This window comes from Girardinichthys multiradiatus, chromosome 10 (assembly GCF_021462225.1).
Source record: "Girardinichthys multiradiatus isolate DD_20200921_A chromosome 10, DD_fGirMul_XY1, whole genome shotgun sequence".
In the NCBI taxonomy this organism is placed as follows: domain Eukaryota; kingdom Metazoa; phylum Chordata; class Actinopteri; order Cyprinodontiformes; family Goodeidae; genus Girardinichthys; species Girardinichthys multiradiatus.
Genome location: NC_061803.1, coordinates 4,762,515 through 4,780,262, shown reverse-complemented (window position 1 = coordinate 4,780,262; position 17,748 = coordinate 4,762,515). Strand labels below are relative to the sequence as shown.

General features: G+C 39.9%; 2 protein-coding genes across 2 annotated transcripts; both read left to right on the top strand.

Moving 5' to 3' along the window:
* Positions 1-469: 469 nt before the first annotated feature.
* Positions 470-6,714, top strand: tbx6 (T-box transcription factor 6). The gene is made up of 7 exons (XM_047377516.1): positions 470-708; positions 1,104-1,371; positions 1,455-1,691; positions 1,868-1,938; positions 2,023-2,081; positions 2,169-2,427; positions 4,634-6,714. Exons 1-7 carry the CDS (start codon positions 512-514, stop codon positions 5,685-5,687), a joined length of 2,145 nt encoding a protein of 714 aa, XP_047233472.1. The 5' UTR covers positions 470-511; the 3' UTR covers positions 5,688-6,714.
* Positions 6,715-9,298: 2,584 nt separating this feature from the next.
* Positions 9,299-17,373, top strand: prodh2 (proline dehydrogenase 2). Its single transcript, XM_047376323.1, has 11 exons — positions 9,299-9,550; positions 9,880-10,253; positions 10,384-10,574; positions 11,892-12,018; positions 12,391-12,462; positions 12,553-12,633; positions 14,451-14,594; positions 14,699-14,865; positions 15,371-15,481; positions 15,560-15,648; positions 15,966-17,373. Exons 2-11 carry the CDS (start codon positions 10,026-10,028, stop codon positions 16,145-16,147), a joined length of 1,392 nt encoding a protein of 463 aa, XP_047232279.1. The 5' UTR covers positions 9,299-9,550; positions 9,880-10,025; the 3' UTR covers positions 16,148-17,373.
* Positions 17,374-17,748: the final 375 nt, after the last annotated feature.

Here is a 17,748-nt window from a genome sequence, read left to right as displayed (position 1 = left end):
CTCAAAGGATGGGAGACTGCTTTTACAGAGGTGAGAAGGTCCTCACACATTTAAAAGCCATTTAAAAATAGGACAATGCATGATCTGAAGGCAGTTTTTGAGCTAAAGTCAGTGATTGTTTCTGTTACATAATGCTGCTCATTGCATATCTCCAAGACATTCACCATTTTATTCTAAAATAACATGAATAGATTTATATCAGTGCATAAAATGTCAAGTTAATCTATGTGTTTTGGATTAGTAATCCATGTTTTCCTGGGGTTTAAATATGATGTGACCCATTTCTCTTAGCATCTCTACAAAAGCAGAAAGATAAAAGAACATCCTATTGATGCAAGGCAGATATATGGAGGTTCATAAAACTGCCCATATCTACATTTAGAGTAATAATTTAAAAGTTTAGAAGAACTGAGAACGTGACAAACACAGCTAGACGACCAGCATTTGCTTTCTTTTTTTTTTTGCTTTATTTGAAAATATTTAAAGCCCTGATTGGTCTGTTTCCACAGACATGGAGGCCCCTGTACGGATCCCACGGTTTCCCTCTGCTTGTGATGTGGCCCCCAGGCTTCTGGGCCCCTCTCCTGGCACTGGTGATCCTTCCTCCAAACCCCAAAAAGATGAGGTGAAGATGGAGCTGGAGAACTCGTCATTATGGAAGCAGTTCAGCTCAGTTGGCACCGAGATGATCATCACCAAGAAGGGCAGGTCAGGCACTTCTGCACAGAGCAGAAGTATTCATACCTCCTGAACTCTTTCACATTTTCTCACATTAAAACCACAAACTCTAATGTGTTTTATTGGAATGTTACGTGACGAACCTGTTTCTGATCTGTTTGTTCTATAATGTTCTCAAACAAACATCTGAGGCCTTCACAGAACTGCATTTACACTGAGATTACATTACAAACAACTCTATTAAATAGAGTTTGTTGCACTGGATTTGATTTTGTGGGATCATACTTTTATATTGAAATATATTAAAGGTTGTGGTTTTAACATCAATAAAGAGGTATGAACCTCCGCCTGTGTTTCATCTTATACCCAAACTGCCTGAAGCTCTAAAAGATGCCAAACATTTTCTGAATTTCTCCTCCTCCCAGGCGGATGTTCCCAGGGCTCAGACTGAAACTCTCGGGTTTAAACCCATCTCTCCGCTACATCCTCCTCCTCGACATCGTGCCGGCCGACAACTCCCGCTACCGCTTCCAAGGGGGCGGCTGGCAAGCTGTCGGAGGGGCAGAGGCAAGATTACCCGACCGGGTCTTCATCCACCCGGACTCACCTGCCACAGGCGCACACTGGCAGAGCCGCACGATCTCCTTCCACTACGCCAAGCTTACCAACAACACCCTGGACACACAGGGGCATGTGAGTGCATGCAGCAGCAGTTTATGCAACATTCATTAGCAGCTTTTGACATTTTAAGTGAATCGTTCTGGTTCTGCTTCAAGATAATCCTGCACTCGCTGCATCGCTACCAGCCCAGAGTCCATGTGATTGAAGCCAGAGATATGTTGAGATGGGGCGGAGGACAGCACAACTTTGTTTTCCCCGAGACCCAGTTTATCACAGTCACAGCTTACCAGAACAACAAGGTATGGCTTAATTTGACCCAAAACAATCTTCGACTTTCTATCAAACGTCTGACAGCCATTGTTTGCACTAGATTTTATTCAAGGGTATCGGGGTAAATAGGGCTGAACATAAACACATATTTTCCTTCTATCGTTTTTTGTTGGTCTGTCAGGAAGTCTCAGGAAAATCCAGTAAAGTTTGTAGTTTTAATGAAAATGCAAGGAACTGCAAAATATGTGTTATAAAGTAGGAGTAAAAATAGTAATCAGTCTTTGCTGTTTGTTTTTAGATCACAGAGCTGAAGATTAACTCCAACCCCTTTGCTAAAGGCTTTCGAGAGGATGGCATGAACAGCAAAAAGTAATTAACTAAACTAGCTATCTAAACTACTTTAAATATAAGCTTCATGGTAAATGATATAAACGTCACTTCTTTCTTCTGCAGACAAAGAGATGCAAGACAGAAACGCAAGATAGCCACCCTGACTGAAACCTTGGATATTGGTGAGAGAAATGACAAGAAGTATACTTTTAATTTAGTTTTCCATATGGTTTAAATGATTTTTATATCCACTCCTCTTTCTACTTCAGTGAACTGTGATCCATGTGAAGCCTCCGAGCCCACAGCCGCCAGCTCAGACCTGCAGGCTCTCACTCTCACCTCCCTGCCTCCACTGCCCGACTCTTCCTGCGGGTTCAGACCTGAGGAGGCATCCTATCCAGTCCCAGAACACTCACTAGACCTCAGCCTGACGTTCATGACCTCCCAGATGTCTGATATCAGCGTCACAATGGCGAACGGGATGCAGGAAAAACAGGAAAATGAAGCGGCACTCAGCATGATTGAAGGGTGAGGAAATACACTGATGAAAGAATGCTGCTGGTTGTAGTTTCTTATATCTTTGGAACAATATCTGCAAAAGCATGCAGACATTGAGGTATGTGTTTAATGTCTGAAGCCTTTTATATGTTTTAAAAGTGTTTTGAACCTTTAGCAGACAAACAAACCAAGCTACTAGTTCCCTAAAGTCCACACACTGACTGCTGTAGTAAAGTCTTGTTTAAGAAAACTGGAGAATGTTTGGCTCTGGTTTCTATTGTGGCCATATCAAAACCTTCGCCCAGTTCTGAGCTGTGAGGAACTTTGTGCCAATTTTATTTTTCTCATGCATCTGCAGAACCCTTGCTGCTCTGCTAATGCTTCCAGATATTAGTTTCTGGTTGCACCTTTGTTCAAATTGTTTTACCAAAGTAGGCTTCATGTTTACCTCTATGCTTTGAGAAGATCAACTTACTTTCACTCTCTAGCTTATTCAGTGATAGTAAAATACGTCTCTGGTATGGACACCCAAACCTTTAAATAACAATACATTTTCTAAGCCAGGAAGAGGATACGAGGAAATGTTTTATCTGATTTTTAAAACAAACATCCAGTAGTATTTTCGAAGTGAGGTTCTGTTGAAAGGCTTTAAGCAGATAATATCTTACCTGCAGCAGATAACTCTCCTAGTGTCTTTAATTAGTATAAATCCTGATTAGTTGGTGCTGAAGGCTAAAGCTAACGGCTAACGTCTTAAAACAATGCCAATTTTAAAAAATGTCGTAGTGGTTTACGTGATTGCTGTTTAACGAACCTTTGAACCATCATCGTGTTTGTATTGGATGATTTTTTTACCCAGAAGCCAGTGATTCTATACAGGAGAAATGGATATAGGAGGCACCGCACCACCACTGGTCTTCCTGTATGAAACACGTACTGTAATCAGAACATGTAAAGTCTGACATAAAAGCAAACTGGTGTAAAAAGCAAAAATATTTGGTTTATGTGGATGTTTGTTTACCTGATGTTTTTACTGCCTTGTTTTGAGGTTAGGCAGTTACTCTGTTCAGAAATGCTATGTTCTGCACTCATTCTGTGTTTCACACAGGAAGATCATTGGAGACGCACCACCTCCAATCTAAATTTTCCAGTCAATACAATTCAATGCAAATGTGACGACAGATTGAAGATTCACAAAACAGTGTCTACATAATGACGTTTTTGAGATTAACGTTGTTTTAAGACGGTAGAGATGTGAATTGGTTTTAGCCTTCTATGATTGGCTGTTACCCTCAGCTTCAACAGACCAGCTAATCTGGATTTACTCTGATTAAAGACGCCAGCAGAGTTATCTACTGTGGCTCAAATACTTACTGCCTCTTGACTGAACTATCCCTTTAAATCATCTAAATCTCTATTTAGACAATATATCTGCATTACAATTTTAATACTGAATGTGAGTATATTATATTTTTTGGCAATAGATTTTTCAACATTGAATAAATATCAAGGTTTTATTTGTGTAATTGATTGTTTACTTCTTATGATAATCTTCTGTCTCCATGCCAAACCCAGCAGATTAACCATTGGGCGAGCTTCAGGTGCAATGTTACATATTTATTTGTATCCTGTGAACCACTGTAAAACAAGTGGTTATTGTTTAAATTCTGTTTGGCTTTAAAAGCTACTAATTTTTTCATTTGACCTAAGCAGATTGCACTGTGCTCCATATCTCTTCATTTTATTGAAGCTAAATAGATGATTTTTACCTAATGCTATGTTCCTATACACCCAAAATCACCCAGTTCAGATTTGTTATTAGTTTTTAGGGAACGTTAAACTAAAATAACAGGAATGCCAGGAATGTGGGAAAAACAGTTCTCAAAATCCTCGATCAACTAGAAAACGTTCCCTTTGAAGGGATTCGATTATTTAAATGGCGCCAAGTTCTTACTAATCTTTCCCTGCAGAAACAGGTTCAGTTCATGTACATTCATCCAACTTCAGTTCACTTATTTCATTACAATCTAATCTAATCATATAGCTCCATTCAAATCCACTTACACATTTATTTTAATACAGAACAATCAGTTCATGTAATCCCAGGAGGTAGAAAGTTGAGATACTTTCCAAAAAAATAACAAAACAAGACTTTTTTTCTTAAATAAAAGCTTTTACTTCAATAATTCTCGTAAAGTGGATGATAAACAAGAACAATGAACTAAAACGTTTATTTTCTCTTCCACAGCTCAGATGCTATGGTTGAACCAACCTATGAGCCCAACTTCTCTACTGCTCAGTCCTCCTCTTTCTCCTCCAGAACATCCCATCCTCAACCATCCTTCCGTCCTGTGGAATACCCTTCCCCCATGCTCCCTGCCACCCCTTCACTGCAGCAGACCTCCTTCAACTTCCCCACGCCACCACCTTCAGACTCCTCCTCCCCCTCTTCTGGCACCTTCCACACGGTCCCAGGGATGGTCAGCCCCCACACTCCAGCTGCTTTTGGTGCCACATCTAACACGTGTCCGTCAGATCTGCAGGACCAAACATCTCCTCACTCTCAGGGGCAGCAGGGGGACCCTGATACTGATGGAAGTACTGGGCCTATGGTTCAGACCTCAGGAGCTTTTACTTATCCAAATGTCCTTCCTATGAACACAGATACTGAATACAAGCCTTTAGCTGCTAGTCTGCCCTGCTCCCTCCCTTCTAATTGTGCCGGCACCTCGTTTGCTTTGCCATCCCTTCCCCAACAAATGCAAACTGTCTCATTTCCAACTTTGACGCCTAGCCCTACTCTGAGCTTCCCCAACCTGAGCCACCAAACTGCAGCCCCTTTCCTTCCTCCTTCCTCTTTCCCCCACTCTTCATCCTCCCTTCCTCACCATTCGTTCCCGCCCTCCTCTTGCCTGGCTGTGTCCTCCTCATTCCAGCAGCCCCTCACGTCTGCAGCCCTTCCTCAGACCCAACCCCACCCCTCATCTTCCTCCTACACCTGCTCATACCCCTCAGCTGGGGTGAGTACCATCCCTCAGTTCACTCCTGCTCCCCCCTATCGCCCGGAGATGGTACTGCACCGCCAGGCTCTTCTTCCTCAGCTGGATGCATCACTGTCTTCCTCCACACCTCCACAAGCCCTTTACCCCGCCTTCCCATCATACCCTCTCCGCCTGCACCAGGACCCTCACTCCTCCCTCCCTGCACCCTTCAGGCACCTTTACAGACAGCACCAGCAGAGCTATCCTCACTCCCAGGGGTCCTACATTAGTGCGAGAGCAGTGTTTTAAATATATGTTACTGAATGTTTGATTTCAAGGCGCTTTCAGGGAAATTAGCAATATTTAGAATTAGGAGCAGTAGTAAACCTTTTGTGAATGACCATAAATAGTGGGGAAAATAATGATGATTTGTACATACTTTGAAGATTTATGTTTTAAGTATTCATTGCAGTGTGAGAAATAAAAGTTTCCCGCTGAAGGAATTTTGTGCTTTTTTTCTCTTTCTCCTAAAATAATAAGCGACACTACGTATGAAATAGAAAATCTAACCATCTCTTCACTTTCATTAGTTAATGATGGTTATATATGGACTGAGAGAGGAACACATTAGGAACCCAACCATGACTAAACAGTGAACTGCTGATCAAATGTCATCAAATAATATATTATTAGTTAAGGATTAATTAATGGGCTGTTCAATAGAAGATGAGTGGGAACAAATAGTGAATTACCTGCTGTCTCACCATTACTTAGTAATTTTCTTCATAACAATTTCCACAACTGATTAATCTGTTATTAATTACACATAAATTATGGATAAATATAAATAGGTGAGAAAGAACTTAAAGTCATTAATTTATGATAACTGATCATGCTTACATAATTAGTTATGGTGGTTAGATTTGGATTGATTGAGGAACAAATAAGGAACTGTTTGCAAAGCAGTCACACCTGTAGGGTGAACCACTGATCAAATGTTAGCAAATTACTAATTATTAGAAAATGGTTTATTATTGCACTCTGAAAAAAGACATGAATAAGGAATAGCTCAGGAACGGTTTGCTAACTAACCATTATTTAACTTCATATCAAATTTAATGCCTAATTATTAATTAATTAGTTGTGACATATTAGTTTTCAGGCCATCACAGAGCTCAAATAGGACTGAACTGGAAATGAAATAATGATAACTTCTTGATCCAGTTATAAAAAATAAACACTGGTTATTAAAAGATCAGATTATTATGAGGTATGAGAGAAAAGTTGAAAAAAAACTCTACTCATGGTTTTCAGGTTTTCTAAGTTTGGTCTAAAAATAAAAACACAGCAGACCTTGGCTAACACCACTTAAGGTATTCAAACATTAAAAAGTGAAATAAACAAGAACAAAATAAATACATTTAATTAAAATAATAACTTTTACATTGTAAATTGAGAGCTTCGCTTTTCGGCTCAGCTCTCTCTTCACCACCGGTCGGCCTACGTTCCTACCCTCAACCTATGGTCATGAACTTTGGGTCATGACTGAAAGAACGAGATCACGGATACAAGCGGCTGAAATGAGCTTCCTCTGTAGGGTGGCCGGGCACTCCCTTAGAGATAGGGTGAGGGGCTCGGAGTAGAGCCGCTGCTCCTCCACATCGAGAGGAGCCAGTTGAGGTGGCTCGGGCATCTCTACCCTCCTGGACGCCTTCCTCGGGAGGTGTTCCAGGCACGTCCCACTAGGAGGAGGTCCAGGGGACGGCCCAGGACACGCTGGAGGGACTATGTCTCTCGGCTGGCCTGGGAACGCCTTGGGCTCCCCTTGGAGGAGCTGGAGGAGGTGTCTGGGGAGAGGGACGTCTGGGTGTCTCTGCTGAGTCTGCTGCCCCCGCGACCCGGTCCCGGATAAGTGCAAGACGACGAGTACGAGTACGAGTACTTTTACATTGTCTAAATATATTTGTATCTACCATTTATTTGACAGTCCTTGGAACCCCTGGTAAAGATCTTCATAAAGTCTAAAACAATGAATTCATCTTTTATTGCTGTAGCACAACCTCCCTGTACAAATCCAGTCCTTTTTGAGAACATTAAAAATAATCTCAGGTATAGAAATGTTTTTCTCTTCCTATTTTATCCCTTTCAAGTACAAACAGATAAAAACAGGTGCAAGACAACAATTAATCTACTGAATTTGGACATATTTTGAAACGACTGAAACGGTTACAAATAAGGCTGCAGGACGACCAACATTTCTCTTGTCACTACAGACACACAGGAAGATGGTGTCCAGAGATCAGTTCAGATTTTTATTACCTGGATATCCTCTCAAGATCTCTCCCAGCAGGAGTCCTCGCTTTTTGTGCAACTGCCCTGAATGACTCAATCTCCTGTAAATTAATTCTGCAGAGTGACAAATTAAAAGATCATCTAATAAAAAACAGCTCAAGTAGGGGGGAAAATTAAATAGTTGGACGAACTAAACTGAGAAGGGCTTAAAAGGAGGCCCATCTTTCTGCAGCAACGTTCCACCAACCACAACCCTGATCTGGTTATCCTGACCAAACCCTGTTAATGTTAATTGAATGAGATCTATATAATGTAAAATATGTTGCTCCTGCACCTTAAATGGATTAATGTCTTCATTTGCTGGTTTTCAGTGAGTCTTAATTATTTAGAACAACTGTGCAGGAGTAAATTGTTTATTAAATCTTTTAAAAATACTAACAAGCATATTTGTGGGTCAAAACGTTAATAATAAAACAAGACATGGAAACTGTGTCTCTGATCCCATGAGAGGTTGAGGAAACCTCACATGAAAACCACCTGGCTGCACACGAACACTCCAGGATCAGATTGGTTGTTGCTCTGCTGTCCTGCACCTCCCCTGTGTAGACCTATGAGGTGAAGAATAAACAGACCGGGTCAAAAACGAAGAGAAGCAGAAACAAACCAGAAAGGTCCGGCTCAGCTGTGCGTGACGTGTTCCACGTTCCCTGAAAGATCCCAGCTCAGCTCTGATAGCTGTCAGGTGGTCATGAAGGCAAAAGCATTTTTAGCTTTGCTTCAGCTGCGAGGAAGATCTACAAATTATGAGAGGTGCTATATTTTACCTCCTTGGTGAGAATTTCCAACACAGCAAAGATGAAATGGAAATGCCACCCTGGGCGAGCCCCGAACCACTCATGTCCCCTGCTGAACCTTTTTTTTTTTATCTTCAAACAGCTATGTTTTAAAGAATCTCTAATAATAAAGTCTAGGTTTAAATAGTCTATATATTGCAGTTTCATGTCTGTCTTAGTCTATGGTTGTCCTCATGCAAAAAAGGTTTTTGTTATTCCACAAAAAAAAACTATTAATTAATCTCAAACTGTTCCAATCCTTCAGAGATCAAGTTCAGGATTAACTTCTCTATTATTATTAGAATAAGAGATAATTAAATATAGCCAAAAATCCTTAAAATAAGTGAAATAGCCCTTTAATTTGGAAATCGAAGTAATAGAAGTCATTCTGGGCACCACTAATGGAAAACCTTTTCATTTATTTTCTTTTGGGCACTTATAGAGCCCCCATACAGAGGCCCCCCCGGGCAATAGTCATTTTACCCATTACAAAAATCACAACTGAGGGTAAATGTTTTTCAAGTGTGCAGTGTTTATATATGAACTATATATTTGTGGTTATAATAAATACATATACAATAAAAGCCTAAAGTATCAATCAGGATCCAAAAATTTAGAAAAAAGGCAAATTCAAACAAAGTGCTTTTCAAAAATCTGACTTCTATGACAAATATTTTTCGAATCAGGTTTTAAAGATATAAAATACATTTAGAAAAAGTTCCAAGTTTTTTATTGTAAAGGAACAAGCACTTACCTACACATTACTTTGTATTTAAAGCAGAAGTATTAAAATCTCCTGGTGTGGAAGACTTCTGCAGCTTGATCTCTACAATACAATGAAACTCACTTCACATGTATGCACATCTTAGCATCTCTTGAATGCAAACCAAGTGAAGATCTATGAGGCGATGCTAAGGGTCAGCATGATGTTTACTTAAATTTTCCAACAGTCACTCATTAACCCATAAGTCGTGCAGTTGGACCCTCAAACTACAGCTACCTGCTTTCATCACTGAGATGTTCTGGGTGGCATTTATGGGACGGAGGGTAAGAGTTTATTTTTCTTTTCTCCGTGAGTTTTTATTTTTCTTGCACTTGTAGTTATATTTCCCTGTCAAAACTGTTTCACGGATGATTTTTGTTGCTCTTTTACAAAAATAGGAGAGCAGCAAAAACCTAGTGGGTCAAAATTTGGTACCGATCCAATAATCTCCTATACATTTCCAAAATTAGGGTTGTTTTGCTGACATTTTATCTGTGAGGCTCTCTTGCTCTCTCATATGGATGATACTATCAATACTGTATAATTTGTAAACTTTTATAAATGATTTATTGTGCAATAAAAACTCCTGCAGATGTTTTTCTTGTCCATATAGGCTTTCAGCTTGGAAGGAGAACAACTGTCTGACCCTGTGGATCCTTGTAATTAATATTCAGCACTTCAATGTGTATCTACACAATCCAAAGACATTAAACATTTCTATAAACTGGTTCCCAGCATAACCTGACAAACCTAAACACGATGCTGTGGTCTCACCTCCGTCCGTCCCTCACTCACCTCTTGTCTCTGAGGCTTCTGGGTACTGCCTCCTCCAGGATGGTGGTGGTCAAGCAGCCGGAGCTTCTCTCAGCGAGCCTGACCTTTGATGATCCCAGTGCCTTCAGGGTGAAGAGTCTAGGAGAGCTTCTCCGTGCTCTTGGTGTCTTCCAGCTGTGCTCCTTCCCTCTGCTGGTCAACAACTGTGGAAAGGTGGGACTAAAGTTTATGATGCATACTCTAAAACTGGCCAGAAGCTCAATCTTTGATGTCTTTTTGTGTATCGACTCAGCTCCATAGCTGCTTATCACTTCTTTAACCCGCTTCTTCTTGTCCATTTCAGCTGATGACAGGAACACGCACCCTTCTGGGGAGAAGGGGGTTCTCTTTGCTGCTGCGGCCCACCGTGTACGCCCAGTTTGTGGCTGGAGAAAACGAGAGGGAGATCTCCCAATCTATGGGGAAGATGAGCTTACTGGGACTGAGGCCCATGTTGGCGGTTCCCATTGAGGAAGACCTTGGAGAGAGCACCGGGTGCGGCTTTAATTCCTGCGGTGCTTTTTCACATTTTGTCACATTACAATCACAAATTTCAATATATATTTCACTGTGATTTACTTTATAAACCAAAATAAAGTGGTGCATGATTGTAGAGTGGAAAGAAAAGGATAATGGTTTTCCTGTTTTCCTCTGAAGCCCACCCACAGCATGATGCTGCCACCACCATGCTTTTCTCAGGAGAGGTAGTGTGTTGCAGTATCCATGTTACATAAAAAGATTAATTTTGATTTCTTTAGACAAAATACCTTCAGCTTTATAAACATATGCTCCTTTGGTTTGGTTTATCACATAAAATCTCAGTTAAATACAGTGAAGGTAGCAGTATTGTGGTTTGCAAAATTCTCCCAATTCTGAAGCATTGATGAACACAATATAAAAGGCTGCTATAAAAACACATGCAACTTTATCTCCAACAGTCCCTAAAAAGCATCTGCAACTGAAAACAATATTTTGAACCCTTAGCCTCACCTTTAGCACATTAAAACCCTGTCATATGATTTCTCTAATTCTGCTGCGAAAATCTTCCATTTGATTTTGAACGCCAAGTTGTTTTTCTACCAAACGTTTGGAACATGTCTAAAAAACATGATTAAATGATAAAACTATAATTAATCTGTGCGTAAGATGCAATGAGATGTAAACTTCATGTACTGTTACACCAACACAGAAATGAACAGTCTCTACTATTTTGTGAAGAGACAGAATATGATAAAATATCCAAAAAATTAACACTTACAGGTTAAACACTGTATTTCATTGAGCAAAATTTGAAACCCCCCCCCCCCCCCCCCCCCTCCAACAGATCAATTAATTAAGCTGCTCTTCCATTTTAACCTCTCCACCTGGCCTGTCAAATTATATCAGGGACAACATAATATTTTCAGTATGTTTATTTGATTTTTTATAGATTATTTTAGTTTTTTCCTCTTAACTGACACGTCTTCAATCAAATCCCTCTCTCAGAGGTGTTTGTTTGTGTGGGTTATGGGCCTAAAAAGGCTGTGGCACCTTGGGCATTGCCAAACCTGTCAGAGGGCCTGTTGACTTCCATTTATTTTAGAAACTACATTAATGCAAACCCTAAAACTTACCCTAACCATTACCACTATATTTCTAAACCCAACCTTAAGCAGAACTTAATTCACCTCTAAACCTAACCCCTAAAAAAGGGTGTCTGCCAGCTTATGACCAGACTTTGGTCCTCATAAGGACCATCGATCTTTAGAAGGTTGGTGAATATGCCACAAAAGGACCTTAATACGTAACATAAATAAGCTTTATCCCCACCAGAGAAAAGAGATACGATGACAACATGGAGGCCATGCTAGAATGTGTGCGGATGTCCCACAGCAACGCTTGGAGCAAAGACCCGATGATGCAGTTGAAGATCACAGCTCTGCTCAGCCCGGAGCTGTGTGTAAGGATCCTTTCTCCAAAGCCAAAAAATATTATTTAAAACATTTACTTTTTCTTTCTTTCTTTCTTTGCATCAAAATGACATTTAACATAGTATTTTGGTTTTTAAGATGTATGTGCTTACTTTATTTTAGCACCAGCACAATGATAGCCTTGAATGCCTTTACGCATGGGGAGGGGAAAAAAGATAAGGATGCACATTTCAGTGTTTGCATTGTCAACAGATGTTCTGTTTCTGCCAACTCAACACTAATTGCGGGCCACCTGCCCTCTGTTTCCCCCAGTCTCTCTCTCTCTTCCTCTGTAATGTTCGATCCATTGCTGAAAATGTGTTTTACCTCTTTCTGATGAGTATAAACTGCTTGTGTCAAAGGTCAAACTGACAACCCTGATTACACGACAACCATACGATTTGAGCCTGCTTGTCCGTGCAATGGATGGAGAAGTAAGCCATCTGCTTATATACAGATAATACAGAGTATTTTATTATTTTTACCGTATGACTGGCATTTTAAATGACTTATGCTGTTTGTAGGCAATAACCTTGCCTGGATTAGAGGAAACAGAAACGGCTCATTTCCTGTGTGGTCTGCAGAGATTGAACAAAATAGCAGAGGTAACCCTTCCAAGTGTTGTCCATTTGTAATGGCTATATTTACAGAAAGCGAGTACAGTTAGTGACAGTTTTATGCAAGGCAAGGGCAATACGGCACACTGCCCAGGGTGGCACTGCCTAGGGGGCACCACAAGCATCAGTTATCTCAGGAGTTTTCTGTTGCATAAATATATTGCTGTACATCATGGCTGGCTAATTATGCTAAAGTTGATATCTAATTTGCTGCTTCCAGTATGAATTATACGTTTTTATAAGTTGGCTCTGCTTTTTATCATCTTTAGGTTAAAATCCAAAATACCAAAATACCCTGACCAAATGGTTTTCTGTTTCTGAAAGACTATGGCTGTGGAATCTGTCTCGGTGGCCATTTCTGCCCGGTCTTTTATTTTTGAATCATGAATGTTGACCTTAGTTGAGCCAAGTGAGGCCTGCAGTACTTTAGATGTGATTCTGGGTTCTTTTGTGACCTCCTGGATGACCTGTCAATGCACTCTTGGATTAATTTGGTTTGACCGGCCACTCCTGGAAAGGTTTTTACTGTTCAACATTTTCTCAATTTATAAATAATGACTCTCACGTTGCTTCTCTAAAGCTCTGATGCCTAAAAAATGTCTTTGCAACCCCTTTCAGACTGATAGATGTAATTAACTTTAATTTATTTAGATCAGAGCATGATGTGTTGCTTTCTGAGATCTTTTCATCTACTTCATGTTGTCAGACAGGTTCGGTTCAAGTGGTTTATTGATTGTAGAAATCTGGCAGTAGTCAAGCCTGGATGGGCTTTGTAAAATTTGAATAAATCTAGTTAATCAAATTTAATTAATAATTTCACAACAGGGGTCATAATATTTTCACAAAGGGCCAGGTTGGTTTGGATTGTTGATAATTGAATTTATCTTTTTTAGAACATCATTTTATATTTATTCAGGTTTTTTGTCTGATGTCAAAAATGTCAAATGTCTCAAACATTTAAATGTGAAAAGAAGCAATAACTGAAAAAATCTGCAATCGGGGAAACAGATTATTTACCACAGTCTGAGATGTATGACCTTTTTCACTTAGAAAAATGTCAAAAAACAGCTTTTTATGTATTTTTTTGACATTAGGAACACCAGAGTGAGGGCTGTGTAAATAGGACAGTAAAAAGCACATGTAAATATAATAAATATATGCTTATTAATAGTTTTTTTAAAATCACAATTCAATTCATTGTCATTCTAATTCAAGTCAATAGTATACATTAAGAAAATAAAATCAAGAAATTGTTTCAAAGATGAAAAATAATATAATTCATTAGAAAAATGTAAAACGTAAAACTCCTTGTCCTTTGAAGTGTATTATTGTGAAAAGGTGTCAAAAATCTAGCTGTAGGAGTTCACATTAAATCAAATTTAATCTAATTCATTTAACAAATATTTCAGTCGAAGTCATTTTTATGCTAAAATTAATGCAGCTCTATTCAAGCCATCAAGGTACATTTTAGCCATTTTCCCTTCCCTAACGACTCAATTGACACTAACGAGTGTGAATGGGGAGCAGGTGTGTAATTTGATGACACATTTTAACTTAGGGGTGTATTTACTTTTGTTGCCAGTGGTTTAAACAATAATGGCTGTGTGTATAATTATTTTATTATGTTTATTTACTTGTTAGTTGTCAATGATTCGTCTATATTCACATTCTATTTTTCCACAGATTTAGTTGACTGTATAATGAAATAAATAACATTTATGTGAAATACTCCACATTAAAAGTTACATTGTGAGCGTATTTTAATATGGGGCAGATTTACAGTAAAATGTTGATTATTTTTTCAGGCGAGTGTTAACAAAGTGAGAGTGCTGGTTGATGCAGAGTACACCTACATGAACCCTGCTCTCACTCTGGTCACGATGGCGCTGATGAAGAAGTTTAACAAAGATGGTGCCTGGATCTGGAACACATATCAGTGTTATCTAAAGGCAGCTGTCGTTATCTATGGTTCCAACACTTCTACAATTATCTGGACATTTCTACTGTTTGCACACAGTGACGATAATTGACAGGTATCTCATCTGTCCATCAGGAGGCCATGTCTCTGCTGTTGGAAGCTCTGAATGTGTCACAGGCTGAAGGCTTCTGTCTGGGAGTCAAGCTGGTACGAGGTGCCTACATGGACAAAGAACGAAAGCTGTCTGAGAAGGAGGGTCGGGTTGACCCCATTCACCCGAGCTGGGAGGAGACCAACAAGAGGTTGGAAGCACAGCAAATAACAACACAGCTACACAATATATTACATTATAATTGTCATCTCAGTATCAATATGTGACATGCATTAACAGCCTGCATGCAAACAACATTTGACCAGCAGGATGGACCAGACTGGCCTTGAGGCACAACATGATGTAGACTCAGTTGACTGAAAAAATGAGTGAATAAGCTCTTGAAATTAAAATATGTAAAAGAAACTCTAGCACAGTGGGAAGAGTGGAGCCCTGACAACTCAATCCAGCTTCCTCCTGTCACATGTTGATGTGTCTCTGGGCAAGGCACCAATCTGCGTATCAGTGTAGGAATGTCTGCGTGTTAATGGGTGCGAATATGTGAATGTGGCTCTAGTGAAAAGCACTTTAAGTGGTCGAAATGGCTAGAAAAGTGCTAAATAAATTCAGTCCATTTACCATGTACGCTTCATTAATCAAAAGGCTTTTTCAGCAGAGTGCAAACCATTACATTTCATGTATTATTGTGACAACAGTTATAACAGCTGCCTGGATGTGATGCTGGACGCCATATCACAGAAACCTGAACGCAACAGGATCATCGTGGCCACTCACAATGAAGAATCTGTGAGACGAGCTGCTAAAAGGTGAGAAAAGTTGAGTGTTTAATGTCCTTTAATATAAAGATATAAAGTATCTGCAAATATTGGGTATTTGTTCTCCAGGGTGGAGGAGATGGGAATAGACAAAGATGGAGGCTCAGTGTGTTTCGGCCAGCTGCTGGGGATGTGTGATCACGTCTCCCTCACACTGGGTGAGATGAACTCTCATATTTCCTGCAAGAAGCCCCGTGTTGTTTAGACATGGCAGAGGGGCATTACAGCAGTGATCCCTAACCCTGGTTCTCAGGGTTCTGCATGGCTCAGATGTGTCCTGTTCCAGCACACCTGATTCAGATGATTGCACTACCTCCTCAGCATGCACCTAAACATGCAGGACAGTCAGTCCTGAGGACCAGGGTTGGGGAGCCTCTTCGCAAAAGCAGATCAATGGTCTTGTTTAACCTTTATATGCAGTTACAATATCTAATGTCAATCACGTTTTGACAATTTTTTCTTCTCCTTCGCCCAGCAAATGAGGGTTATCCTGTTTACAAGTCGGTGCCGTACGGCTCGGTGGACGACACACTTCCCTACTTGGTGCGCCGGGCCCAGGAGAACCGCACCGTCTTACAGGGCATTCGTAAAGAAAGAGACCTGCTGAGGCAGGAGCTGAGATACAGAATAAGGCTGGGACTGAGGGGTGGCAGCTAATAGCAGATAGTCAGAATGGAGACTGAAGACATGGAAGATCAGAACAAGTGAGCTGGTAAACACTGCAGCTGGACCGCCCAACACTCGGAAACTAGCAACACGATCAAAGACGTGTAACCAGTATTTGTCTGGATAAAGAATCACTTTAACGTCTTAAAAACTATTCAAGACCTTCTAAGTAATGTACGCCTTTTGCCTTAAATATCGTAGGAAAATATCTGCGCTCAGCTCGAGGTTTTTTATTAAAACATGTTTTATTTGTGGTGTCACTTTAAAACTTTTGACATATAAGAGTAGGTAGTATGAGGTTAAGGTAGTATCATAGGGTGCTTGATTAAAATATGAGACCATATGTAAAAATTACGAAAGCTGAAGCAGAACTAGACCCTGCAACATCACATGACCCAAAACACACCATTAAATCCACCAATGACTGGCTGAGAAGTAATAATTGGAAAGTCCTGGAATGGCTTAGTCAAAGCCCAGATCTTGATCTGTTGAGATGCTGTGAAGGTGACTTGAAATGGACTGAACATGCAAAAAATCTCTCAAACATCTAACAGCTGCAAGTGAGGAGTGGGTTCAGGTTTCCTCAGACTGATGTGACAGACGGTAGATGAATACAGGAGGCGCCTCAATGCTGTTCGGTAGTAGGGTGTCCTAACTTCTCCCTATGTTAGTAGAAATATTTCTGATGATCCTTTGAATAATAGGTTAAAAAAATGATTGTTATTGTTTACATGTAATTAAGTTACCTTCTAAAAATAAACCAGAGATGAATAAAACTCCCGACCTCATGATGTAAATAACACTTTTGAAACAACTAAATGTTGATTGGGGGTGTCCTAATTTTTTACATGACTGTGCTTTGTACAGTCAGTAGCACAAAGTCTTAAATATCAACAAAGTGACTCATCTGTAAAAGTCAGTGCAACATATGTACTAGCAACAGCATTTGTAACAGAAGTGGCTGAAGTTGTTGTCGTGTTTAAATCCTCACGAGGCTGTGATAATTATGGAGTGGAGATTAAATCCACATATGTTAAAGATTCTTTACCAGTTCTTTGAAGTCTGTTGTTTTCATCACAACAATGAAAGATGGCGAGCCTTTTTGTCTTGTAACCAAAGACCAGCTAGTTTCTTACCAATAATGTCAAAGGAATAGGAAAAACCTGCTTTTCAGAAGAGTGAACATCTTAAAATAAACACATTTTTGCTGAACCAAAGCTGTTTGTTTTTTAGAGCCAACAATGCTGCAGAAACAGCTACATCATTTCTTAGAAAATGAAAGGTTTACTTGATAATGGTGGAACTATCAGGGAAGCATTTAATGCAATTAATCAAAACATTCTCCTGGACTTCAATTTTTTGTAGACTTTGTCTAAATGTTTTACATTTTTATAACTGGGGTCCCACAGGGCTGTGTACTAGGTCCAATGTATGAGTATGTACATGAATGACTTAACCTTGTCATATGGTATTTTAATGTATGGAGATGATCGTTATGATCGTTTATTCTTACCTATGGTAAAAACAGAAGTTGTTGTAGGCAGGTTGACATGTAATGGCAGCAGTTACTAGCTTAGCAGATGTTCACAGCT